The sequence below is a fragment of the Rhagoletis zephyria genome, unplaced genomic scaffold (assembly GCF_001687245.7).
Source record: "Rhagoletis zephyria isolate East Lansing unplaced genomic scaffold, Rhagoletis_zephyria_1.1 Rzeph_scaffold_02256, whole genome shotgun sequence".
Classification (NCBI taxonomy): domain Eukaryota; kingdom Metazoa; phylum Arthropoda; class Insecta; order Diptera; family Tephritidae; genus Rhagoletis; species Rhagoletis zephyria.
In genome coordinates, this window is record NW_016159340.1 from 3,439 (window position 1) to 13,797 (window position 10,359).

The 10,359-nt window shown below is 31.9% G+C and overlaps 1 protein-coding gene across 1 annotated transcript in view; it reads left to right on the plus strand.

Annotated features, from left to right (window-relative positions):
* Positions 1–1,542: 1,542 nt before the first annotated feature.
* Positions 1,543–10,359, plus strand: part of LOC108366394 (uncharacterized) — a 43,163-nt gene continuing 34,346 nt past the window's right edge. Inside the window, exons 1-2 of the mRNA XM_017620794.1 lie at positions 1,543–1,569; positions 8,138–8,311. Coding sequence (XP_017476283.1) covers positions 1,543–1,569; positions 8,138–8,311 — 201 coding nt within the window. The remainder of the gene's footprint in view (positions 1,570–8,137; positions 8,312–10,359) is intronic.

Below are 10,359 nucleotides of genomic sequence, written 5' to 3' on the forward strand. Positions count from 1 at the left end.
TGATTTATTTTGGAACGAATTTCCGTCATCCCTTGTCAAGTTTGGTTTGCAGACAAACCGGTTTCGGCGTTGTGCCATCTTCAGTGTCATTTTTCGTTCTGTCTGGTTCGAGATTTGTCCCTAATTTATGTTCATTTATCTTAGGTAATGTGATTTTCGTCGATGATTAATTACTAGATATGCCATGGTGCCCATTTTTTGAAGCAGGTAATAGGTTCATCTTCGCTGTTTCATGCATTATGTTGTCGCTGTATGGTTTTTTTGCCTGCATACAATACATATTACACACGTTCTTCAAAATTGTAGTTAATCAAAAGTTCCTGTTTGTTAGTGAACGGAAAAATCTATTTCTAAGCGCATGCTTGGGCACGGGAGATTTTATTTTAGATTTTTTTCAACTTCGTTTTTGGCGCATAATATCCAAATTGACAAATTTTGAAGAACGTGTAAAATACATATGTAAGCATGTTTTCACGCTTCAAAATATAGTATGATATGAACATACATATGTATTGGAACGTAATTATTATACATTATTTGCAGTTATTCTGTAGGGAAAAATTTTAAGCTTCAAATTATGACTGCACCATACTACCACCCTGTAGATCCTGAATTATCTCTGCTACGGGCAACATGTGAATTGGAAAAAGTTTTTTCTAGCAGTGATCGCCTCATTGCCTTCGAGTGTACATATTTCTGCTATGAAAAATAGCTTCTCCATTTGCCGTTTGGAGGCGGCGTAAAGCTGTAGGTCCCTCCATTTGTGATTTGTGTAACAACAACAACAAGATGCACGCACACCAAATATGTATTGGAGCAGAAGCTGGGCCAAACATTAGCAGCAGTGTAAGCCCTAAAATAGTTTTATTATTATTATTATTAAATTATGACTGCTTTATAAAGACTTTGTAAGGAGTAGACTGAAAAAGTTATTTTATTTAAATAATAAGTGACTAATTAAATAGTTAAACGAAAATAAGTGCAACGGGGAAACACGAAAAATTTCGTTTCCTATAAAAACTTCACTGGCCGATCGACACTTTTTGACCTACGTCAGTATTCACGATAAACACTAGAACTACTCGCAGAGATTCGGTCGCAACTGAGACATGTGCCTCTCTGTAGTAGTAAGAGTTGCAAATTTCGATTTTCTGACATTCCACAGAAAAATATGTTGAGCTATCTATTAACTAAAATATGTCCATATGTATATTGCCTACCATAGTAAGTGCAATGCTCAAATCAATTTGGCGATATATGAATGTATATTTAATAGTTTGAATCTGATCTGCAGTGACCGTGTTTTGTTTATTGACCTTGCCATGCATAATTATATTTCACACTTATTTTATATTCGCACACATCACCAGTTAATTCCTCTTCTCACATCGAATTCTGGGTCAGCAGTTATATGTATTCTTCGAAAAAATGTTTTTATTTACTGAAATATAAAAGCTAATAAATCCATATTAACATTTTTCATGCTTTTTGAAAATATAGCTCGGTTTATTATCACTATTTTAATATGGAAATGAGGTTAAAATGTCTAATACCGTTGAAGCTCGAATTGTACATAATGAAGATTTCAGCTGGTAGATATGGTTTGATTAGAAACTAATGCATATATGTTTTTACATATGTGTGTGAAAATATCGATTGCAATAACAACCCAGCCAGTAAAATATCCGGAAACGTATCCGAGAAGGGAAACGATTTCGTATATAAATAGGATATTTCATCCGCTTTCTCATAATTTTTTCGGTTGTTTTTCCGATACGTTCTATGGTTGTCAAAAACAGATATAACTTCGGCTGAGTTTCTGAAATTTTTCTCTCAAACCTGGGACTTCCTGAAAGCTCACAAATAGGAGCACGCTCCTCTACACACTTAGCTACTCCCAGAATACNAAATTTTGTTCAGCGATGAGGCTCATTTCTGGTTGAATGGCTTCGTAAATAAGCAAAATTGCCGCATTTGGAGTGAAGAGCAACCAGAAGCCGTTCAAGAACTGCCCATGCATCCCGAAAAATGCACTGTTTGGTGTGGTTTGTACGCTGGTGGAATCATTGGACCGTATTTTTTCAAAGATGCTGTTGGACGCAACGTTACGGTGAATGGCGATCGCTATCGTTCGATGCTAACAAACTTTTTGTTGCCAAAAATGGAAGAACTGAACTTGGTTGACATGTGGTTTCAACAAGATGGCGCTACATGCCACACAGCTCGCGATTCTATGGCCATTTTGAGGGAAAACTTCGGAGAACAATTCATCTCAAGAAATGGACCGGTAAGTTGGCCACCAAGATCATGCGATTTGACGCCTTTAGACTATTTTTTGTGGGGCTACGTCAAGTCTAAAGTCTACAGAAATAAGCCAGCAACTATTCCAGCTTTGGAAGACAACATTTCCGAAGAAATTCGGGCTATTCCGGCCGAAATGCTCGAAAAAGTTGCCCAAAATTGGACTTTCCGAATGGACCACCTAAGACGCAGCCGCGGTCAACATTTAAATGAAATTATCTTCAAAAAGTAAATGTCATGGACCAATCTAACGTTTCAAATAAAGAACCGATGAGATTTTGCAAATTTTATGCGTTTTTTTTAAAAAAAAAGGTATCAAGCTCTTAAAAAATCACCCGTTATGTATGTATGTATAGTTGCTAGTAAAATAAAAGCAGTAAAATTCAAAATGATGCTGCTGGTAACTTATGTTTATTTATTTATTGGTAATAATTTTAATTTAAAATATGGGTCGATCTGTATCAAAAACCGTACAAATACAAGTTCCAAAGCTTGCACAAAGTTAAAAAAAAAATTAATTAAACAAAAAAAATGTTCATCAAAATTTCGATTTTTTAAATTAGATTTCTTATATATAATATATAATAAGGTGCAAGTTTAAGCCGCTAAAAATTACCGTTGATTTTATAGAATTTTCCTTTGTCGGGGTGTGTGCATTTTCTTCTTTTTATTTTATTCGCAAATTAAATAAAAGCTTGTAAAAATAATGAACAAAATATCAAACAAACTCCACCGTGCTGCCTATGAGAATGTTCCCAATCGTTTAAACTTTAAAGCATGTCCTTCAAATCAGGGGCACGAAGATTGAAGCTTACAGTTAAAATATGTCCTAAAGACTTAATATGTTTATGAATGAATCAGTAATTAATCGAAACAAATCTAATCACATTATTATTCAAATAACTAAGTACGAAAGTTATTATCTTTCACGCTATACAGTACCACTTTCATCCGACATTTAGTGAATGAATTAGAATTTTTCAAGCCATTTATCTAATTATGCTTTAAAATTTTTCACTCCACACATTTCTTTAAATGCGTTTACCATAATTTCCTTCAACTTTCTTTTAAACTACGTTATTAACGCATCTTGTTCTTGTTTAAATGAAGAATCACATAAATTTTTATGAACTTTAGGGTGGTCTAAAACTGCACGTGCATTGCATTTTTTTGGTTTTTGGGGGACCCATAAAAAACAGCTAGTATTGAAAAAAAAACTAGATAAACAAATGGATATTATGTGAAGGCTCCTGAAGAGAAACAGAGTGTTCCGATAAAAAAATATTGATTTTCAAGAATTCTGTACCATTTCTACCAAAAGTTGCCTTTTTCAATATGAAATACATGGAAAATTTTGAGCGTTTTGAGCGACCTCTAAATATTTTTTGATTTCAAAATAAAAAAACAGGGGTCCACTTTCTTTTGATATGCACCGGCGGCAAAAAGTATTCTAAATTTTTTTATAAAAATATGGTTCATTTTCAAACAACATTAAAATATTCTTCCTAAACTTTGTGCAAAACTCATGAAAATTCAGCAAATTTTCATGCAAATTTTTAACTTTTTAATTAGATTTTCTAGAATTTTTTTGATTATGTACAACTTTTAAGTAGCTAGGAATTACCGTTGATTTTTGGCATTTGTTTTAACGCAGTCTCTTCCATACCAACCATCAACAAAAAAAAAATCTCAAAAATCAATGCGATTTTTGACTAACTCCGAATTTGCAGCTTTTTACTAGAATTTAATGGGCTGCAAAACTGCGTACTCAAAAAAATTCTAAAAATTTGATTAAAGACTTCAAACTTTGCATGAAAATTTACTGAATTTTCGGGAGGTTTGCACAAAGTTTAGGAATTATATTTGTATGTTTTTTGTTGTAGAATTAACGATATTTTTATAAAAAATTGGCGGAAAAATATTAGAAAAAAATGTATGCATATATTGTGAAAAATTTGCTGTGCCAATACTTTTTGCCGGCAGTGTAGAATACTCCTAGGGGTTAGCGCATTAAAATTTCGACTTTATTTATTTTGGACCACCCTAATGTACATACATACATATGTCTGTACAAGGAGACATGTTTAACTTTTCATTTAACACTTTAATAATTCTTGCTCTAAAACCTTTCAGAAAAATCAGCGCATGAACAATACCAACCAGCTACTTTTGATATACATTTATGCAGTCATAGCTAACGCACTAAAGGTGTTAAAAACTCGTTTTAACAGCGCATAATTGTAATTAACACAATTAGAACTTACTGCTTCATACAAATGTCACGCAAAGAAATCATGTCAACGTTGTAAAGTGTCAACAAAGCGTCGAACATCACAAGTGGAGTGTGTCAACAGTTTTTGACAAATATGACGATGAGTGAATTCCAAGTGTTAAAAAAATAACGTTTTGCTGAGGTACATAAATGCAAAAAAAAAAAATAAAATTTTGTGAAAATGAAAGCTGCAAGAATAGTCACATTTTTGAGAGAACTCGTTTTTGGGTTTTTATATTGGTAGACACGTGCCCATTACAGTCTTGTTTCTTATATTTAGATATGCAAATATTAAATATTTATTTAGGCTCACAGCACTGCCCGTGAAAAGTTTGAAGTGAAAATGGTGCTAAGTGGGTACGTTTTTTACCGTCTTTTTTCCACGTGATCAATTCAGATTTGATCTCAAGTTGAGCTTCATATGCAAACACAGGCTGCTTAGAGTTTCGTATGAAGACAAAGTAAGAAATATTTTCAATTTGCAATTTTAATTGGTTTTTAAGACCTATTTTGCAAATCTATTTTTAATATCTAAGTCTGAATGGAGTATAAGGCTTTAAATTGGCAAAAGCCTAGTTAGTTGCCCCAGTCACGACAAAAAAAGCATATCACTTCCGAGTTCACACAATTAATTTGAAATCAAAACCGTTGAGCTTCATGTACATCTTTATTTAAAACTCGTCTTCGTTTCAGGTACTCAGTACAAAAATAAAATGTGCTGTAGAATGTTGTAGGGTCGTGAGATCTTTACGACGGTCTTAAAATCGGAAGGAAGGGAGAGTGGAGGGCTGAAAAAACACCAATCGCGGGTATAGGATTTTGTAACGTCTATGAATAAACCCAGGAGACACTCACTCGATACAAATAGGCAGTCGCACTGTAGACCGACGGCTTAACCAATTGGAATTATTTGCCCTCAAACCTGCTGAAGAAAAAAAGACTTGCATGGACCAAAACCCATAAATCATGGACTATAGATGAATGGAAAAAGGTGATTTTCTCGGACCTGTGGCACGAATGAGGCCGAATGAACTGTATTGAGACCAATACGTAGTACCAACCGTGAAGCATTACCCATATGTTTACGTGTCCATGCCAACCAGGGTTTATGTCGTAATAAAGGCCAGGGGAGGCTTAACAAAATATTATTTCAATTAAAATTTAAAAAATTTATTATTAAGTTACCTACTTAACCTTACACCTTGTTCGAATATAATATTCACAAATATTTTTATGGAAAATTTTTCGCAGTAATTATTTATGAAAATATAGTTCTTTTTTTGTGCAGGGGGTTGCGGGTTTCTTCCATGTAAAAATAATTGTGTATTTTTTATGAAAGCAAATGTGACAAAAAAATTCTAAAAATAGTTTTACGCGACTTGAAACTTGCACTTTGATTTACTAAAATTGAAAGGGCTGCAAAAGTGCATACTCGCAAATTTTCATGAAACTGAATAAAAAGTTGAAAATTTTAACGAAATTTTGTTGAATTTTTATGAACTTTATATAAAGTGTGAAGTTCTGATTTATATGGTTTACATTATTAAATGAACTATATTTTCATAAATAATTAATGCAAAATATTGTTCATAAAAATAATTTTGAATATTATATTAGAACAAAGTGTACACTTTCATTTGCCGCCTAGTGTATATAAGTTGAAATAAAATTCATTTTTTTTTTGCATAAAATCTAAGTATGTGCATGATTCAATAATAAAAGGTTTGCTCAAAAAACAGTTTTCTCGCTCCCTCTTGACAAAATCGGCGCCCTTGGCAAGGCATTGTGTGTGGGTTCGTGTGTGTGTGCAAAGCTTTTGTAAGGGAGCTAAGGGAGTGTCAAAACTCTAATGTCACTAATGAGCAAACCTTTAATTATTGAATCATGAAGTATGTGTACCTGTTTTTTTTTTTTCAAAAAAAGTTTACAAGTCATATGTGCGCCTAATTTACATACATCTGTTTGCAGTTTTAATATTGGCGTTGTTGCTCCTTGTATTTCTCCTTGCCACTTTCGTGGCTTTGAGAAAGTGCGAAATCTATCTTGCAATCATTAATAAAGTTTGTAAAATGGCCCATAATTTAATTTTTATATCTTCATTAATTATCTATTTTATTTTTTATATTTAGCCTGAATTTGGAGGTGTTTTTTAGATTAAAAGCAAAAATTAATTTTGATTTTTTAACGATTGCACAAAGTTGATTCCATAAAAGTAGGTAAGCTGCTTTAAAATAAGTACACACATACATACATATGTACATATGAACATATTTGTAATCAAACACTATAATCTAATTAAAGCTTTAAACTGTTATTAAAATTTGGAATAACATAAAAGAAAGTTATAAATATAAATTCATTAGCTTCGTTCAGATACATTCATACATACATATCTAGATATTTTACCATTCAAATTAGATGTTATCTTTTGCAATCAACCCTTTTGCTGCACTGCCCTAGTGGCACTGAATTTACACCAAAATGCAACTTTACGGTCAGTGATTATAGCAATCAATGATGAACCTTAACAATTACAATTTTAGCCTTTACCACACATTTCCTCCGTTGGCTTAATATGTGCCATAACATAACTATTTATATTACCGCTCTACTTCGGTTTGCTGCGCAGATGAGCACATGGCAACACTCATCAGCAATTTACTCCATAATTACCAACTATTTTTGGTTAAATTTTTTTTTGTAGTTTCCTAAACACATGAAATGTAATATTCATACGGGTGCAAGCATATACATTTGTATGTATGTAAATATGTACATACATAAGTGTGTGCCTACCTATTAAACTCCCGCAGGGCTCTATTTGTGCAATGCTTAATTATTTTGTTATCTGTGCACCTAACAATTAAATACTTTTAATTAATACGTACATTCACTTTTACTTTTATTTTACATCTTGTGAGTGCTTATTAGGGTGGTCCAAAAACGCATATGAAAAAGTAAAGTCGGAATTTTTATGCTCTCACCCCCTCAGGATGTTCTATACCCAAAAAATATACCTCTATTTTTTATTTTGAAATCAAAAAATATTTAGAGGTCGCTCAAAGCGCACAAAATTTTCCATGTATTTTATATGGGAAACTATCGGAAAACTGCAATCTGAAATCTTCCCAATAATAATACCCAATTGTTTATTTAACCATAGGTCCCCCATAAACCCACTAAAACCCCGAAAAATGCTTGAAAGTCTCCTGAAGAGAACAAGAGTTTTCCGGTTAAAAAAATATTTATTTTCTAGAATTCTATACCAATTCTATGAAAAGTTGTTTTTTCCCCATATAAAAATACATGGAAAACTTTGAACGCTTTGAGCGACCTCGAAATATTTTCTGATTTCAAAATAAAAAAATAGGGGTATACTTTTTTCGATATAGAACAATCCTGGGAGGTGAGAGCATTCTAATTCCGACGTTACTGTTTTTGGACCACCCTAGTATACATACATACATATGTACATGAATGTATTGCAATTATAAGCTTATGAATAATTTTCTTTCATACCTGCAATTAGAATTAAACATTTTCACTTTTTATTGGCTATTTCAGAGTAAACAGAAATCGAGCGCTGACGGTAAAAGCAGCTCTGCGGAAAAGTCTTCAAAGTCTGGCAATGGTAATGCCGTTAACAACAGTAATAACAATAATAATAACAGCAGTCGGGAAAATAATAACGTCTGCGGTAAACATATATCGAATGGAAAAACTAATTGGAACCCGAAGGTGAGTTATGTATTTAATTATATTTCCTTATAAGTTACTAGTTATAATATTTAAGTAAAATGCATACATATTTCAAAAAAATGGTGTTGACAATTAAAATATTTTTGTTTTTAATTATCCGATAGGGACGTGGGTAAAGGTTTAGTTATGCATACTTAGCATTGGATAGTAAGACGTGCGAGCTGTCACATAAGCAATATTTTAAATGTACTATGCGTGTAAGCGCTTACTCAACACATTGCATGGCATAGACGTTTGTTGATTTTTTTTTATTTCTACATTAAAGTGGCATTCTTTTGTTCTGGCAATTTTTTTTTTTTAGTTTCACTTTTATTTCAACATATTTTGATTAAAAGAAAAATACTGATAAAAATAAAATTTTTCACAAAAACAGGATTGAAATTTGGAAATTCCTGCCAGTATTTTGTTTGTAAGTCAAATATGAGTGGCATTTTGCTGCTATGGTAGCACGGCCGGGTAATGATAGCCAACTTATGTACAGTAGTCGAAAAAATTATAGCCGCACCAAATTTTGACAAGTTTTAAAATATTATTTTTGTTGTTATTTAATTTCGGTTAAGTTTTTTATAGTTCGTTATTTACCAACATCCGTATAAATATAAGTTTAAGGCAGTGTCACACGATTGGGTATTTGCCAAAATTTGGTGCAAATCGTATTCCAATTGTGTGAACACCCAAAATGTTTTTCTTTATCCCAATCACGAAAATTAATTTACTGAATTTTTAGAACATCGCTGTATTGTACCAATCTTTTGACTACAAAAAAAAATGTTCCTTTTTTTTTGTTTTTTTACCAATAGCCAATATAAAAATTTACAAATTTGTACAAATGTACCAATCGAGTGACACTGCCTCAAAAATTTATGCAATTAAAAAAAAAAATTAAACAAATTTTCTTTAAATTTTCGAGTTTTTTAATTAAATTCTGAGTATGCAGCTTTGTAGCCCATTGATTTCTACTAGACTATAGTACAGGTTTCAAATGGCTAAAAATTTCGATTGATTTTTTAGAATTTTTAAAAGTTCGAAATTTGTAAGAAAGTTTGTTGATTTTTTTTTAATATTGCGCAAATGAGTAGTCCACTTGCAAACAGCGTTATGTGATTTCATAATAGTAAGCCATAAATTAAAAAAACGTCTACAACAACAAATAACATCCAAATTGTATATTTCTCTTCATTATCTGAAAATTTGGATAAACAGGAGCCTAATAACATTAAAAACAAAATTGCAGTGTGGTAGTTTTTGCAAATTTTATATATAAAAATTTAATATAGCGAGTTTTGAAACAGTAACTTTTACATAGCTATCTTTTTTTAGCTTTTCGCGTGCACTCTTCCATGAAGATTGGTCTGCTTCTTTTTTACCGCGCCTTCCACTAGGCGCCGAAACTACCACGTTTTCTTGCAGTTTTCTAAGTTCATCAGAAGATGGAGACTTTTGAAAGTGTATAAATAAGTAATATAGCGATTTTTCAATTTGATGCTATTTTTTCAGAAAATATAAAGATTTTGCACTGCGTGATGTTGTCAGTATTGTCGAAATTTTCTTAAGTAGGACTATATGTAGGCCACTATTTCTTAAGGGATGGTCCTTTATAGAAAGCTTTAACTAAAAGGTTTGTTAAAAAGAAAAAATAAATAAATATAAAATTTGACGGAGCACACCTAATAAAGTGTAGGTTTGAAGTAGCCGCTTATTTTTGGCGATTTTTTTTTGCTGACGGTAGTGTGTACTATTTTCTTCTATATAAATTATGTTCGTCGATGTTTTTTTTTTTTGATATTGCACAAAGTTAAAACCTTGTTAAGGAATAAATTATATTTTTATAAAAAAAATTATTAACATTAAATAAATAATTAAATACCAAATAGCTTACATTTTTCAATATGTGGTGCGTTTATTATATTGATACGGGGTCTAGTACATATATCAAGGTTTTTTGTTCTCACTGTAAAACGACGTCATATTCAATAGGAATAACACTTGGCAATTCTTTTTGCTACAAACAAACGGCATTACATGAC